The sequence below is a fragment of the Strix uralensis genome, chromosome 13 (genome assembly GCF_047716275.1).
Source record: "Strix uralensis isolate ZFMK-TIS-50842 chromosome 13, bStrUra1, whole genome shotgun sequence".
In the NCBI taxonomy this organism is placed as follows: Eukaryota; Metazoa; Chordata; class Aves; order Strigiformes; family Strigidae; genus Strix; species Strix uralensis.
In genome coordinates, this window is record NC_133984.1 from 14,029,182 (window position 1) to 14,046,349 (window position 17,168).

Sequence of the window (17,168 nt, forward strand, 5' to 3'; positions counted from 1 at the left end):
TTCTAGCCCTACTTCAATTCCTAGGAGTATTGTAAGGCTAAGACACTTGTTAATATTAGTAAGGTGCTTTGAGTTCCTCAGAACTGTCACGGCAAAACAAGTTGTACAATTATGAAGAGGTTCTAGTCCAGTTAGCAAACCACTTTTCCCATCTGTCCAAACAGAACATGCTGTTGTCTTAGGGAAGTCTGCTATGCTTTGGAAAAGCTCTAACAGGTTGCTACAGGCATATGAAGATGCTCAGGAACAAAATGTGCCATTCTTACAAACACATTTTTGATTTTGAATATTTTGAGGGAGAAAATAAAGAATTAAAAATAGTTCCCAGGACCATTTGGCCAAGTTCTCACACTAAATTCCTTGCAAAACTACACAAAATAGGCATTTAATCTCCATTAAAAGATCAATGAAGTTTATCAACAGATAAAAGATTATCTGGGGCATTACACAAACACAACATGATTTGCTAGCAGCTGGTCAGTAACCTCCAATGAATTCTTAAAACACCTGCCTGTAAGTCAAAAATAAACTGCAGTTCTACAATTAAACTAGAATTTTCATTCTTCAGTTAAGCTTCCTGTAAGATTGGTCTTTACTATTACTCATAACTATTCAGAAGTCTGTTACTGCAACACAGATCTGGGGGAAGTTGTATGTTCTAAAAATTAATTTTAGGCACAGAAAATGCATTTGTCATCTGAAGAATGATCTGGGCATTGATATGAATATAAAAAAAGCATTACCTGGTGACATCATGTGATGTTGAGAAAAGTGTTCCTGATTTAACATTGTGCATGAGAAATGATGCTTCTTGTTCATAAAACTGGAAATATCTGAGGCTATTCTGTGTTCAATTTATTGTTTGAATTTTGGGACATTTCTACACCAGGTATCAATTCTGATCTTCTGATGTGCCCATTTTCCTTGCATGGATTTGTAACTCACAGAACCATACCTATGTCTCACTTTGCTCTAGTGCACTTTAATGTAGCATACATACTTGTTACATGCATTAAGAATTTAGAAACATACTAAAAAGAGTCATGAAAAACTTCTTAATACCCTGATCACAGTTCAGTTTCACTAAAACCCTTGACATATGTACAATATAAGGTCTAATGCACCTGCTCCTTTTGAAAACGAACTGAGCAAGAATAACAAAAAAATGCAAACAAACCCTGTCGTTCAGCCATGGGGACTGACAGCGCTTTACTGTAAGGCTGTAAGAGGTCATTTAACCCCAGTGTCTCATTTGTGGCATTATTGGGAATGACAGTCTGTGTGGGCAGCTGTAGAGCTTCCACCGCTCTCTCATTATCAGTATAGTGTAGTGGTTTGTGTATGTTAAAAGCCGTATAACTGGTATGTGCATTGCAATAGCACAGAATAGCTCCCTCCCCGTCACCTGAGTGCCAGCTGCATTTCCAGAAGGGCCCCTTACGTGTACCAGGACATCTCCCAGGACGCCTGGCACTAGCTAAGCACAGTTTCTAACCCTTGCAGCTGAGGCTGCACTGGCCCAGGAGGCACCTGTGGCTGAAGGAGCAGCCCTGAACCAGGAAAAGACTGTGCTCTCCCAGGGCCGAGGTGAAAGGGGAAGCTACCTGCGTGTCCCCTGCCAAAACCACGCTGTGCCCCACCATCTTAGGAGTGCTTGCCCCTGCTGAAATCCTGCCTGACATGTCAAGAGCAAGGGCATGCAGACAGGCTGGAAGCCTCGATGTGTGGGTGGATCTGTCTACTCCCAAGAGCCTGGAGATAATGCTCAGGTGACACAGAAGCAGCTGCTATGAGAAACCCACAAGAGATCAGAGAGGCAGCTGTGCTATATAAATAATAACACCATTTAGGTTGCCTGAAATACCCTATTCAAACAAGAAACTTTTTCTGTGCCCCAAGAGCAAGGAATACATAGCAGTGGCTGCTGCGAGAAGGGAGGCAGCAGGGCAGGGAGGATGGAGGTGGCATTCCAGCAGTATACACTGAACGGCATAAAGAAAAACCCGAACTGCTAAATAACCAGGGGAAGGAGGGGAAAGACAGCGCTGCTACAAGAGTCTGTTTCTCAGGTGGTGTCCCTCTGCGCTCCCCCTCCCCGTGCCCTGGCACCCTGAGCGCCCTGGAGCTGGGAGGGAGATGCTGACACCCTGGCCACCCTCTGCCTTTGGGGGAAGCAGGGACAGGACTGGGGGAAGATGTTGCCACCTGATGATGCTCATGTAGCTTTGGCTTTGCAGGGACAGCCGATGCTGGGAGGCAGCGGGGGACAATCCGGTTCATTTCTTTGCCCCATCTCAGGCAGCAGCAGCAGCAACAGGAAATCCAGGAGCTCTGTGAAATGACAGGGAGGGAGAGAGAGAGAGTGAAGTCCCTTGCCTTGGCTGGTGACGTCTCTCCTTCCTCCTTTTTTTTTTTTTTTTCCTGTCCCTATAAAGAATCTCGGGCTCGCATCAAACTTCCCAGCGAAAGCAAACCAAACCCAGAGGGGTGGGGGAAAAGGGGGAGAGAAACACCTAAGGCGGGATCTGGCCATGCCCAAGCCCCGCTGCCTGCCAGCTGCCTGCTCCAGGCGCTGCGGGGTGCCCCCCAGCAGGTAGCCAGGCGGGGGTACCTGGAAGCTCCCTCTCGTCCTGCCTCACAAACTCACTGAAGTTGAGAGATTTGTTCTTCCTCCTGATCTCTGCAGCACCTGCACCTCCCTGGATAAATACATCTAAGAGGAGGCTTTTCAGTTCAGCCACCTTATCCCAAACTCCAGGCAAAGGACTGCTCGGAGCAGCAACTCACTGACTGGAGGAAACTTTTTGCCAAACTTTTCTGGTGCTTTGCTCTGCTTTTTTAACCCCTTGAGTTACTTTGCACCACCCAGACGGGCTGGGGAGCCTTCTCTGCTCAGGCAGAGTAATGCTCCCCCCCAGGCACCTCATGAACTAGAAGAGTAGGAGGAAACAAGGAATAAATTTATCGTGAAGAGGGGGAAAAACACCCAAAAAGCCTAAAAACTTGCACCTCGAGAAGAAAGGAAAACAAAAACTGCAGCCCAAGGATAAAGCAGTGAATGGAAAGAACAATTTAACTGGGATCAACAAGTGGGAATTTCTGCACGCCGTGCTCGTCCCCTCCCCTCCCGCTCCAGCCCGAGGGCTGTCAGAAACTTATCGCTGGCAAGAAAACTTGTCCCCGTTTGCGGACCTCTCCTCCTGCGCCTCGCAAGGGATATAGCGGTCACCCGCTCCGGCGATGGGCCCCAGGCCGAGCGCCGCTCTGGCCGTCTACGCCCTTCAGGGGCTGTTCCTGATACACGGTAAGACCCGCTCACACCTGGGTTTGCTCCTTCTCCCCCCGCGCGGCTGAGTAACGGGAGCGCGGCGGGACCTGCCGGCCTCCCACCTGCGCCACCCCCGCGGGCCGCGCTGCCCCCCGCGGCTCCTGGGGCCGGTCTCCCCGCGGTGCCTCAGGCCCGGGGCCGGTCCCGCCGCGGCGGCTCCCGAGGCGGGTCTCCCCGCGGTACTTCAGGCGAGGGCGCGCGGCGGGCGCTAGGTGGCGCGGGGAGCGCGGCGCGCGGCCAGCGGCCGGGCCCCCCCGCACCCCCGGGGTGCACCCGGCGTCCCCGGGGGGGTTCAGGCCGCCGCTGGCGCGGGTGCCCGGCGGGCAGGTGCCGCCTCTCTGGCCGCAAACCCGCCGATAGTGCGGGACAGGTCAGGTTTTACACCTCCGAGGGGTCAGGGCTTCATTAAAAGAGATTGGGAATTAAAGGGCGGGGGGGAATCTCCTTGAAGTGGTGGTGTATTTAAAGGACATGGAGCACCTCCCCTGTGAGGACAGGCTGAGAGAGTTGGGGTTGTTCAGCCTGGAGAAGAGAAGGCTCCGGGGAGACCTTAGAGCGGCCTCCCAGTGCTTAAAGGGGCTACAGGAAAGATGGGGAGGGACTCTTGATCAGGGGGTGTAGGGATAGAATGAGGGGTACGATTTTACACTGACAGAGGGCAGATTTAGATTAGATACAAGGAAGAAATTCTTCCCTCTGAGGGTGGTGAGACACTGGCACAGGTTGCCTAGAGAAGCTGTGGCTGCCCCCTCCCTGGCAGTGTTCAAGGCCAGGTTGGATGGAGCTTTGAGCAACCTGGTCTGGTGGAAGGTGTCCCTCCCTGCCCATGGCAGGGGGGGTGGAACTAGGTGGTCTTTAAGGTCCCTTCCAACCCAAACCATTCTATGAGTCTATGATGACTCTTTTTTTAGCCCCTTGAGGCTTCAGCATTTGGTTAAAAATAGCGGGCCCTCGCATCTTTGGGCCTCTCTCTCCCCAACATGGGAGTGCTTCAACCCTCATTTGATCATCTGAAGCAGACCTGAGGAAAAAAAGGCTTTAAAAGCAGGAGCTGTGGCATGTCAGGGAGCATAGGGCACTATCTTGCTTTCTTTGGGAGGGATCATTGTTCATGTCAGAGCTGTGTAGGTACAGACATTGTGGGCAAATGCTTACCTCCTTTTGGATATTTCAGTTCTAATTCATGTGGTGGTTCTCCACTGCATTCCCCCTCTCAGCCCAGATGCTAGGTTCTGTTCCCTGTTCTCCAGCACTCATTTTACCCTGCTGCAAATGCACTCTCCCCACTGGAGTTACTCCCAATTTTCATTGATATCAGAAAAGCCAAGAGGCAGGTTAATGAGATTTAGAAGAGCTTTTCCATCTGCCGTATGACTTTTCATTATCTCATTAAGCATAAGGATTTTGCTGGATTACCACGCTATTCATGACGCTGCAAATTGTGTAAGGGAGATGGTCTGTTATTTACTGGGGAATTCCTTCTGACAGTAATGAAGATTTTTTTTGTGTGATGGTGAATGTATTTCACAGCACAAGACTGTTGCTTCTTTATCGTATTATAATCTTTTTGTAGTTTAGTATCAAGAGGATAGCTTCTGGAAACACTGTGAAGCATCGCTGTCCTTGATTTTCTTGGATTCATTCAGGGATTTAATGTATTCCTTCTGCAGAAAGGAACTGACTGGCAAGCACTAGCCCCAGTGAATTTCACATATCCCCTACAGCACCTTCTCCACAGTTACCTACAGAATAAATAGCTAAACCTGAGACTCTGCTCCAAAGGGCTTGTCCAGCTTTTCCCCAAAAAAATGAAGCAGCAAACCTTAAGGGTAAAAAGGAGCCCCTCTGCTACAGAAACCCTAGCGATGGGCAGTAGCAGTGCCCAAGGTAACCCCGGAGAAGGCAGTCCCGCAGCACATGAACACAAGCACCCACACCTTGAGCTGCACCTGGAGCAGCAGGGGAAGCTCACACATCCCTCAGAGAATTCCTGTAATGTGCTGCATCTGGCCGACACGTGCGCGAGCAGCCAGCTGCACGCTACGTTAGTTTTAACGTCTGAATAGTCCGGAAAAGTTGCCCATAGAAGGCATGTGAACAGCAATCCAGTATGAATTTCACAAATGCATAAATCACCACAGACTTTCATGGATCAGAGAGAGATAGTAACAAGTATTTGGTAGGAGGGAGAAAACATGTCTTGCCATAAGTGTTCCTGGGGCTCCAGGGTGAAGCAGAGAGCATAGCACAATTGTTACTGAGGAGGTGGGTGAACGGCCTGGCTAGAGATACTAGCCACATTTCAGGGCTGACTTGGATACCTACTTATCAGGTTACTTTCCTAATAACTTTGGAATTTGGTCCAGATTCACTTTTCCATCAGTGCCAGGCACAAAGAAGGCAGAGAAAAGGCAATGTCCGCATCCTGTGACAAAGAAAGGGAGGCAGGCACGTCACTAACGGTCCCTGTAGGCAAAGGCTGATGATGGAGCAGCATTATGGATGTCAGACCTTTGTCCATCATTAGGAAAAGATAATGTGTTAGCACAGTCTCTGTGTGCCCTAATTAGGCTGGAAGCCAAACTGAAACAGGGCCAGGAAGTTGGGGGATTCTGGATAGCGCTGATGTTATTGAGGTATTAACTCCTCGGCCACCTTTCCCTCAAAGTTCACCTCCAGCACTGAATTCAATGGAACTTTGTTTGACCTTCCAAGGCACAAGAGGTGCAGATCTATTTTGTAGGCTGTAGGTTAAACCTTCTCTGAGATCTTTATGGTCAAAATTAGGCAGAGTTGCCCTGAAGAGGCTGACTCTGATTCAAATCCAAACAATTTCCTCTGCAATGCAGATGAAGACATTCAGTACCTGAGGTGCTGAGTTCGGGCAGTGCAGCTTCCCAGCCAGGGGATACCTCCCAGGTCAGGACTTCCCAGGTGCCCAAGTGAAAGGAAGCTCTCTCAGCTCATACCAAACCTTAGCAAAGGACTCTGAATGCCCTCTCCTTCTCTACTAGTAGTTGATTGCAACTGCTGTGTCATTACCTCTTGATGCTCCTCAGCAGCTGGCCAAGGCTGCCTAGGTGTGCCGTGGGTGCCAGAGGGCAGAAGTTAACCATTCAATTCATCCAGATCAAAGGATGGTCTCCTTTAGAGAACTCCTAATTTATTTGGTGCTTTCAGTCTGTCGGTGTTTAGCAGGGGGAAGAGACCGTGCAAACATCATCCCAGTAATTTCCTGCCATATTATAAAACACAGCTTCAAAATATTTTACACGTCTTTAAATTTCCTAAGACAGTTCTATAAGTATAATTTCTTTTTGCTTATTACACAGCTTATGTTCAATTCCTTAAGAGTACTGGTTAGGGTCTTCCTGCTCAAAACTTTTGATGTAGTAATTATTGTGCAGATGCCAAAAGCTGGCACGTTTTGGGTATGGAGTGAGTTGGTTAAAAAACAACCTTCTAAAAAACAATCTGCAAAGAATTTTTTACACTAGCAACACCTTATATCTTGCATGAAAAATTTAGTATCTTTTACCCCTGACAGTATCATCAAAAAGTTTTTAATATATGAGCAATCCAAATAACTTTTCAGGTATTGGAACAAACTCAGTAATTTCAGTGATTTAATACTGGAAAACTAACAAGATTCAAGAATAAAAATTAGGCCTGCCTGATCCCTTTGAAATTAAAGCAGGTTTGAAATTGAAAATTTCTTTGTTTCATTTTGCAACCTCTTCCAAAAATAGAATATACTAGGATGAGCAATTTAGCTTGCCAACATATACATTTCAGTTATATCACGTAACAGTAGCTAAGTCAAAAGCTTCAGGAGCTCAGACTCCTCCTGGTTTGCCGACTAGGATGCTCGCAGCGTAGAGCTGGGAAGACTGCAGGCTCAGTGGTGCACTGTTTCAAAGTCAGCAGCATTAAGGGTATGCTTTTGCCTTTCTCTGAGGCAGTCGGTGCTGGAAAGTTGAGGATTGGATAGGTGGCAATATGGGCTGTTGATCAGTTCCAGTAAACCAAAAATGTGTCTTTTAATTGGTGTTATTCCTAAACATTTGCTTTACTGTGGGAAAATGTTATAAAAAGCAGAGAAGACTTTTTTTAAGATTGTGATATATGAGCCTCCTGCCTGAAGCTGCCACATTCAAAACCAACTGGAAATCTCTTTACACTAATTCATCCATTTAAGGCAAGGAAAAAAATGTGAAGTATTTCTGAATACTCCCTGAACTTCTAAAAAACAGCATCGTACCCAAAAGAATACTGAGAATACAAATCAGATTGTTTGTTGAAGGTTTCTGTTACAAGAACTTACAATATTTTCTTTGAAAATTTAAAAAAATATTTATCTGCACACATTTCCCCATTGGTCTGCTAATACATATCAATCTAAATAAGAGCAATGAGGTACATTTGAGTTATCTCTGTCCTTTCATACATTCTCTGAATTGTTCATTTTATGATGAAGTATTTGTACAAAGCAATAGCTCAATCTACTTCAGTTTGAAGTATTATATCAAGTTGGGCTGAATATATAATATTTATGTTGCTAGTAGGTTTATGCACAAGGACAAAAGGTTTCCAACTACAACAGGAGATTTCTTACGTACAGTCAGTGGTAGGTGATCTCTGTTTTTCATAACTTTGTCTTCCAAATTGTCAGCGCAGTTTGAAGGAGGGTGGAAATCTGCCCTATGCCATATACATTCAGAGATGAAACACATCTTTTGCTTCCAAAGACATTTGCAAAGTATATGCAGCAAGAGTCACTTGATCATCAGCAAAGGACACGATGAACAAAGAAGCTGCTTTCAGTTTACATTGCAAAACAGTTTTTGGGGCAGCAACAGCAACCTGCATTTTTTAAAACTACACAGGAAATTTCCAGGAGACAGCGTTTGACTTTCAGAGTGAGTATGAGAAGGACACTGAAGCTTAGCCCTACTGAAGTTCACATGCTTAGTTTGATATTTCCTCTGATCAGCCTGGCTCCACCTTTCCTTTTTTCTCTAAACCAGCTTGATGTCATTGGAATGGGAATTACAAGTGGAAGTAATTAAAATATGTTTGGAATATCTAAACAACAGCTAGGAACAACATAGATCTGTCTCTAGTGTTTTCCTTCAGAAACCAGCTCAGATGACCAACAGGACATGAAGGCATCTAAGTGCTGATCAAGACATTTCTGTTTCTCCAGTCCTCACCTTTGGGCAGAGCATCTAACTGTACTCAGTCACCAAAAAAAATTGAGTACCTAAATAAGCTGGCATAGAATGTGTGTAATAGAGAACTAATCTCTTCATCAAGTTAGGCACTTCTTTAATTTTTCTTTTTAAGGCCACAGAGAAAGTAGTAGAAGCTGCCAAAATCAACCAGCCAAGGTTATTATCTGGAAATGGCATTTAATATAAGTGCATGTTTGAAGTTTGCCCCAGGGAGCAGAACTTTAGCAACGGAGAGCTTGCAATCATCAGAAGCAAGGCAAGATTAGAACAAACCATGTGAAGCAAGGTTTTCTGTATGAGAGGTGTGACCTTAGAGACTTGTCCATGAGCTGCTTCCTCAAGTGGGGAAGGAGGAAGGTTCAGACAAGGTAGGGAGTCTGCTCTCATGAGGCTGTGAAGAGCAAAACTGATGGCTGCCCATTTTGTGCAAATTGCTCGCTGCCCAAGTGCTGAACACGCTTGCATGGGGAACCTCAGCTCACCTGAAACCAGGTATTAACATAAATTCAGAACTGAACTAGGCAAATCTTGTGACTGCTTTTACAAGCTGATCATATCTCCTGCATTTGCCAATAACTAGAATACAAAACAGGAAAGAATCTCTTGGATCAAGTCCAGTCCCCACTTCACAGAGCTGAAGCTGGTGTGATGGTGCTTTTCTTTGCCATAGCTGAGACAGGGCTTGCAGCACATGCAGCCATCACTGGCATTATGCTGTATAAACCCAAGTGACTATCTCAGCTCTGTGCTTTCAAAGGCTTTGGAAATGTAAGCAGTGAATTCACATACTAAGGTCAGCTGAGCTACTGCCCTGTGCAAATGTTGTTAACTTTTGTATTAGGCTTTAACTAACAGTGTAATACAGCTTTGCGCTCTGAGGGATAGTGAGTAAGTCTGTGGACTGCTTCTGAGGCAGTCCAATTCCCTCATCTCCAAGTCCTTGGATTAGTCTGTCTTTACAGCACATACTTTTTGTCCTCAGTACATCCTACATCCCTCTCCTGCTCCCCGCCTCTTTCCTGGATGTCTCCTAAACTGCCCTCAGGGCTCAGGATTCCTTGAATTTTTACATTAGAAAAAGCCAAGAGGAATTTCTCAGCCTTTCCATAACAGGAGTCTGCATAGTCTCTCCTGCCTGTACCAAAACGAATTTTGCCTTTAAAATTGTGCCTGGTGCAGAGATTTTGGCAAGACAAAGTGGGATTACCTGAGACCTGCAGCTGAATTTCTTGCTTTCTGCAAGCAGATGCACTAAGTCTTCCTGCTGTAGTGAATTTTACAAGAAGCAATTTTTGCAAGACTTCCCACCCAATATCTAGAAATGCAGGAGTCACAGCTAGTTCGTGGTGTGTGTGTAACCAGCGTTCAGGGCTTTTGTTGCAGCTCTGAGCAGTAAAGCTTTTAGCACTGAGGAGTCCTTGACATTACTGAGCAAGAAGAAACAAACCTCGTCTAACCCTTTGAATGATGAAAGGCTGAACAAGCCAGTTTTTCTTTGTGCCCTGAAGGGAATGGCAAAAGCATATGGTCCCCAAGATTTCAAAATTCAGCCAAAAACTAAACTGAGGCCCAGAATGTAAAGGAAATATAGGGACCAGCCTTCTATTTTCAGATCACTTGCCTTTGTCTTCTGCATTTCCACATAGGTTTCCTTAGATCTTCCTGTGTTTTTCTGAACTGTGGGAACATGATTGCCAAGGAAGTAGAGAGGGGAGTTTTCAGCCCTGTTGGGATTGTTCTTGATTTGAGGGTCAAGGAAGCTTGACCTAGTCATTACCTGTTCCATTTTTTACAAAATTGCCATGAATCTAAAACACCTCAGCCAAAATGTTAGCTTCCTTAGAGCCCGCAGCTCAGAAGTTGCACACCTTAAATTCTTCCTTACAGATACACTAAGGTCAGTTTGCAGGAAAAGCATCAACCACCATGGGGCTACTTTGCCTATTCCTCTATAGCGGTGAGTAAAATGGGACTCCTTGTAGGGATACTCCACACAAATACACAGAAGCAGCTATTCTGTAAGGCATTCATCCTGTTTACTGTTAACTCATATCTTATTAACTGAAATCAGTGCTGAATACAATAATTTAGGAGTTAGAGCAATTTTCTCCCTGTCTCCAGAAACCTACAGCGGGCAATGTGCGGTGGGGCCTCCCAGAAGCCCAGTCGTAATCCTCGATTCCCTCGCAGCTACTGAGAAGGGCTCACTTTGACCCTTTGTAGCCATAGGGATCATCCCTGAAAACTGACACTGAGCCTGGACTTCCCCAACTTTTGGGTTGGGTTGTGCAGGGGGTCAGCGTTTCAGACCTTTAATGTGCAGATGCCTACTACAGTGTGTCCTCCGGGAGTTATAAAATGGTTTTTTCCTCTCTGCTTCTTCACTTGTTCTTCCAGCTGCCTGAAGTCAGCTCCCCGAGGGACCGTAACACATGCCCACACAGTAGCATCTGAAAACCCTTCTTGTGGGCAATCCTAATTACAATACGCCTTCATACAGGAAATGGCTGTTGGAAGAGATTGCCCAGAAACCTTAACAGGAAGACGCTGTGTTTGAAAGGAGGGAAGTAAAGCACTGTGGATTATCAGTTGCAAACCTCAAGGTCTCTGTCTTTCCTTGAAGAAAAATAAATCCCCCAGGTGCCATGTTGTCCAGCACTGGGTCGCTAAGTACATCCCCCACCTCCCCTTAGGGAAGGGTACCCACTCCATTCACTGCCGCTTCACTGCTGAATTAATACTATCATTGCTAATTTGCAAAGATAAGGGAAGGGACTTCATGAGCATCCACTAGTTAAAAGCACAGGCACTACTTTGCTCCTTAACCCATGAGGAATATCAGAAGAAATGATAATGCAACACCCAGGTGTGGGGAAAATGCTTTTCCCAGATCTCTTTCTGGATGTATATGAAGCAAGGAAGTTGTATCAGCTCTTGCTGCATGACACAGCAGGACAGAGCTAAACAGCAAATTTGGCTAGTTAAAAGGGTTTGTACTGTTACAATTAAAGGATGATTCAAGTCAATCTAAACAATGATGTCACCCTGAGAACCTTTTAAACACAATTTAAGCTATTACATGGTGTGAAGCAGAGAGAATCGGCTAACCTTTTGGCCTGCCACATTTTTTTCTCTACAAATGGATGATGTCTGGATTATTCTCATTTCATGTTCATGCACTTGGGACAAGCTTTGCTCTCAGTTACACAGGTTTAAAGCTGTAGCTTGGCTGAAGACAATAGCCTGTCTTTGAATTTTCCTTTGTGTGACTGAGAACATTTATTTTATTACGGTTGTTTATCCATTTTGTGGTAGAATCTGAGTGAGAAAAGAACTGACTGAAAGCTGCTCTCTCACTGCATGCTTTATAAAGGTAGAGATTTTATTGATCTTGCTGGGAAATCCTGATTTGTTCTGGAAGTGAAAATTCACTGTGAGAAAGCTAAATAACCTGCTTACCTTCCTATGATGAAGGAAAGCCAGTGTGTGGCCCCTGCACAGAGACTGCAACATCCAGTTGCGTGAGGCAGCACAACAACCCCTACTGCTATTCCTGAACACTCCAGCGCATGCTCTCACTTCACATTTATTTTGGCTTTAAAGATCCCATTCTGCTAAGCCTCCTGGAGGCTCTCATGCTTAAAACAACTTTCCTTCAGTCTTGGCAAATTTTCTGTTGAGTAAGGACAGAGTAACAGCTAAGGCAAGAGAACAGGGTTTGGCCCAACAGGAATTACCAGAGAGAGTAATTAATCCCCAGAATCCTATGTCAGCATGAACCAAGCAGAGCATGCAATGGGGATGGATTCCCTGGGGCAGAGCTTCCTGTGGCCCTGATCTCAATGCAGTTGGCCCATCTCACTTTGAAAGAACTGTGTGTTTCTCACAGCTCGTCATCCCACTCAGTGATGACTTTTCCAAATATAATGATACTGTGGGTCTCTGGGAAAGTAAGGCCCAGATGTTACCATGAAGCCGCTAATGATCCCGTTAACAGTTTTATTACTTAATCCACTAATATATCAGGTTCTGACTTTGTCCAGAAAGGAGATAAACCAAGTGTGAGGTATTTATAGGTTTGGAATTGCTCCGGGGTTTCTAGGCTGTGCTTGTATTTGGACTGTTTCCTCATGGCTTTCTCACCAAGTCAAATAAACATGGGTAGCTTCAGTTTCGGGGTCAATTTGGGCAGTATCACCTTGCCCTAATGAAAAAGAAGTGCAGGTCAAAACAAAAGAGCCAGTATGGCACAACTCCTGGGTTGAAGGAACAGTCTGGGCAAGGTGAATTCAGGAAGACAGCAGGCTACTGAGCAGGGTATGTCAAAGGTTCCCCCCACCCAGCTCCAGACAGTATTGTACACTGTAATCCCCAGCAGAAAATTTTTCATTTGAAAATTCATTACATTTGAAGAAGGATGTATAGAAGGCTGATTTCTTCTTCTTAGTATTATGGAGACATGGGATTATTCTGATCTATAGACTTTTCAAAAAGAAAGACCAGTAGAGTTGGTTGTTTATACGCTATGGCTTATATCAGAAGAGCATTGTTAGACTAGAAAGAGGAGCTAGAAAGACCCCTAAAAGAAATTTGGGGTTTCACAATATAGTAATTGGACTGTGATCTTTATATCAAGGATAAAAATATTTGTTATAAATTAGCCATGTACTTTGCCTTTTTTATTGTTGTCTACTTTGCATTTGAAATGTAATGTTCAAACCTACAGGGTGAAACGCCATTATTAATTTAATTTAATAAAAGTAGTGTGCCTTCTGGTTACTGAAGTTGATCTCTATTGAATTTTGTGCATAACTATGGTTGTTATATTGTTATTAAAAATAAATTACTACCCTTCTTTTCCTAATGTACTATCCAGCATGTCAGAGCTGGTGTACAATAACATCTAGGGCAGACAGCCACAAACAGGCACTATGACATCCTACAAGTCTACAAGCGCAGACTAATGCTCCCAAGAGAAAAGCTCTCCTTTTCCCATCCCAAGAATATGTGCACAATTTGTTTTAACATTCTTCATGACAGTATCTTCAGCTTTTTGGAGAGTTTCTGGCAGGACAAAAGAAGAGAAAAGGAGACAGTTTTGTCTGGGTATAAATGTCAGTTTTCATTTACCAAACCTGTCCTGCACTTTTGAGAAAATCGGGGCAGTAAAGCTGAAAATTCTGGCTCAAAGTGGGATTAGTGGAAAAGCTGAATCTGAGCTAGTTTTGGTTTCCATGGAGTAGAGTTTGCATAGCTGCCATTCAAGGCCATTTGCTCTTCCAGTGTGCAATATCACAGTATCACTGTACTTTAAAACATTAATGTAGACTTTTAGATACTACATGGATTGGTTTCTAGCACTGAGCGATGCAACTTTGACATTTTACCTTTCTGTCTAGCTATGCCTGGGATGTCCCTCAGTCTGACCACTTCACCTAAAAATTTTGGTCTCAACATCTTCCTGATTTAACTGAAATTTTTATATAAAAATCTTGTTTTCAATATAGTTTACATTAAAAAGATAAACGTCTTTCAGAAACAGGCAGCTATTGCTTGGGAAAGCAGGAATAATCACTGTAAGATAAATGACTGGGTAGAATCAGTTTGGCCAGAAATATGAGACACAAAGCTGACAGCATGAATCTCTTACCAGCACTTGTAAACACAACTAGTTGGTCCAGGGCCTGCAAGTGCCCTGGGTAGCTCGCACTGCCTGTGCAGTACTGCAGAATGTCTTTAGGGACAGGTTTGTTGCATAAAAAAAGCCACTAAAGATTTTCTCCCTGTGCAGAGAGGGGGCAGAGGGATATGCATTCAAATGGCAACAGTGCTGTTGCTACACCTTCTCCTCAGGTGCCTGCTGCTTCTTTCCTGGGTCGCACCTAGTGCAACCACATGTTGTAACTGATAAGGTGGAAATCACCTTATCGATGAACTAGCCCTTTTCCTGAACACAAGGCCAAGTGTAATCTTTAATCCAGACTCCAGTGCTTGACAATCGGTATGAGGGAAATACTGAAGGCTTTATTCTACAACTCTGGGATTCAGGTTGTCCAGGTTCTGGACATTTCTGATACGGCGGTTAAACTCTTTCTGTGCATTTCTTTTGCATCCTTGGAGCAGCAATGATAGTTAATATTGACATCATTAAAGCCATCACCATTATGGTTCAGGATAAACACTTCACCTTGGTGAATCAGGTAGCTAATCCTTTGCAGAGCCATTGTTTTGGGCTGCTGATTCTTTAATTCCCAGACTGAACAATATATCTGGTCTTGTCTGGTGTCATCATGCACAGTCTCCTTAAATTTAGAGCTAGGCTAACCAGACTTAAAAAGAGACAGTAAAAGGGGTTAAAGAGCATCATTAGGAGAGCCCAGAACAGCCTAATTCCTTTAGTCATCTTTCCTGTTTTAAAATCTTTCTGCTTATCTTGGTTCTGGTCTTGACATCTGCTAGTAGTGAAAGCAAAGTAGTGACAGTTGGGTGTGGTGGGGATAAGGAGGGTATCTCATACACTGATCTTCTTGCAGTGTATACAATAAAGGAATTGAGAGGAATTCTCAGCATACATAGAGCAAAGGTGTCTCTCTCGTGCTCTTTCATTTAACGGTCGAAGTGATGTCCTTTAGTGTGCATTGTACTGCTAGCCTTTGAAAGGCTGCCTTTTTGTTTTGATTCTATATTGTTCTAAGTTAAATAGTAGGAAAAGAGAAATCTCTGCCACCATAACATTCTCTTATAGGTCTATTCATTATAGATCCCGAGAGGAAACTGAGAGTTCCCCTGGACAATGGTCTGATATACAAACGAGCATACATTAACTTTCTGTGGTTGTATAGTTCATTTGGCTGCATTTCCTTTACATTCTTAGGAACATGAATTCAGGCATAATTTGGTTTGATGTCTTCCTCTGCCTTGAACTGCTCTCTTGTTAGACATACTACACATCAACCAGCCTCTCTGCAGCAGAGGCCTGAAGTGGAAGTGCTTCAAGCAGACATGGTGGTGTGTGGAGGGACACTTTTGGAGTGAGTGGGAGGGCCACGAGCAGAGGAGACCAGGCGAGGTCTGCGGGCTTTCGGCTTGACTGGGTGGGGGATGCTGGCCAGATGCCACACTCCAAACCAACAAGGATGTCAGGTGGGTTGGACATAAGCCATGATGTTTAAGTAACTCGACTTCACTCCCCTGTCCTTTGACAAACACCTTAGGGGAGCTCCCTTGGGGCATATCTGCAATGGCTTTGGCAGCACTAACTCCAGAACAGTGGCTGCAACAGGGTATGATACAGGAACACCCAGAACCTCTTTATGGGAAATGGCTCATGCAATTGAAGCTGTGTTCACTGCACTAATTAGCGTGGACACTTTGTTCAGGACCACAGCTCAGTTGCTGCATGAACTGCATGCACTCTTCAGTTTGTAGGTACCCACTCAGACCTCTAGTGCTTTAGGTACGTTAGCATTGCAGTCCCCTCTGCAGCACAGGGATGTTCTCTGCTTTTGTGCCTCTGCTCTTCTGTAAATCAGGAAGATTAGCACTTCCCTTCCTCCCTGGAGGGATGGGGCGGTACATGTTTTGAAGAGAAAAAGCAGCTCAGGAACTGCAGTAGATTTACTTCATCTTTCACTTCCATCACCAGAGAAAAAGCCATTTGAAGCTACAAAGATATTGAGGCATTTAAGGTTGTAAGGATTAGGACTGGGATACCATGATAGTCTTGGCCTGAACTGTCAGAAATGAATCTCTCTCCTGTCCTCCAGACAGACTCCTATAGAACTTGGGTCTGGCTGTTGCTCTTTTGCACTGACATGTCGTGCTCTCACTCACTTTGCATGGGAACAGAGCCAAGCAGATGAAAAAGATTAAGTTGTTTGTACTCTGCCTTCTGTAAACACCTTTGCACAGGCTGAAGAGTATGAAGTCTGCTTCTGAAATGCCACCTGTCCCACCCAAAAGGTGTGTCTAACATCCCACTCCCTCCTAATGCTGGCTTGCAGAGCCTGTTCACACATCCTGGGTACCGCCAGGTGCATGGCAGCAATGCACAGGGCTTGCAAGGCTACAGTTTCTTCAATTTTTTTTTTTAACACAGGACTCCCCTCAGCCTCTTGGCCCACACATATGCAGTAGGTTGCTAGTTTCCTCGGAGGAATAATGAAGTGCGTGTAGGCGCACATGCACACACATGCATAGGTGCAAATGGCTGAAGTGTCACTCTTTAAGTGCAACTATATTCCAAAAAGACTCTTTGTTTTCATTCTGTCTTCTGGCACAGAGAAATTTGCAAAGTTAATTTTCACCTCCCATCTAATGGATTTCCCTGCTGAGTGTCTGTTACAGTTAAAGGATTCCAGATTGAGAGTTTGTTTTAGTCTCCCCTGTGCCCATCTGTGTTGGAGGTACTTCTTGGAGAGCTGGTTAATGAGTCTGGAGTGCGACTGAGTGTTGGTGCTGACGTTCAGGAGGGGTTTCTCCCCCTCCTTGGAGGAAGGTAGCCCTCACACCCTAATAGCCCATTTGTTTTCTTACTGTTTTTACCCCAGTGGAAATAAGGTGATTATTATAAGTATCAGCCTGTGCAAGGGTTTATTTGATTTATC

At 44.8% G+C, this 17,168-nt stretch overlaps 1 protein-coding gene and 1 long non-coding RNA gene across 4 annotated transcripts in view; one reads left to right on the forward strand and one right to left on the reverse strand.

The window, feature by feature from the left end:
* Positions 1-3,590, reverse strand: part of LOC141949407 (uncharacterized) — a 75,597-nt gene extending 72,007 nt beyond the window's left edge. For all 3 annotated transcript variants that reach the window (XR_012630753.1, XR_012630752.1, XR_012630754.1), the window contains exons 1-2: positions 3,322-3,590; positions 2,206-2,331 (exon numbers count right to left, since the gene is read on the reverse strand). This is a non-coding gene — a long non-coding RNA (uncharacterized LOC141949407). The remainder of the gene's footprint in view (positions 1-2,205; positions 2,332-3,321) is intronic.
* LOC141949405 (vascular endothelial growth factor receptor kdr-like) overlaps positions 2,328-17,168 on the forward strand; it is a 142,034-nt gene continuing 127,193 nt past the window's right edge. The window contains exon 1 of the mRNA XM_074882941.1: positions 2,328-3,304. Coding sequence (XP_074739042.1) covers positions 3,241-3,304 — 64 coding nt within the window. The 5' untranslated portion in view covers positions 2,328-3,240. The remainder of the gene's footprint in view (positions 3,305-17,168) is intronic.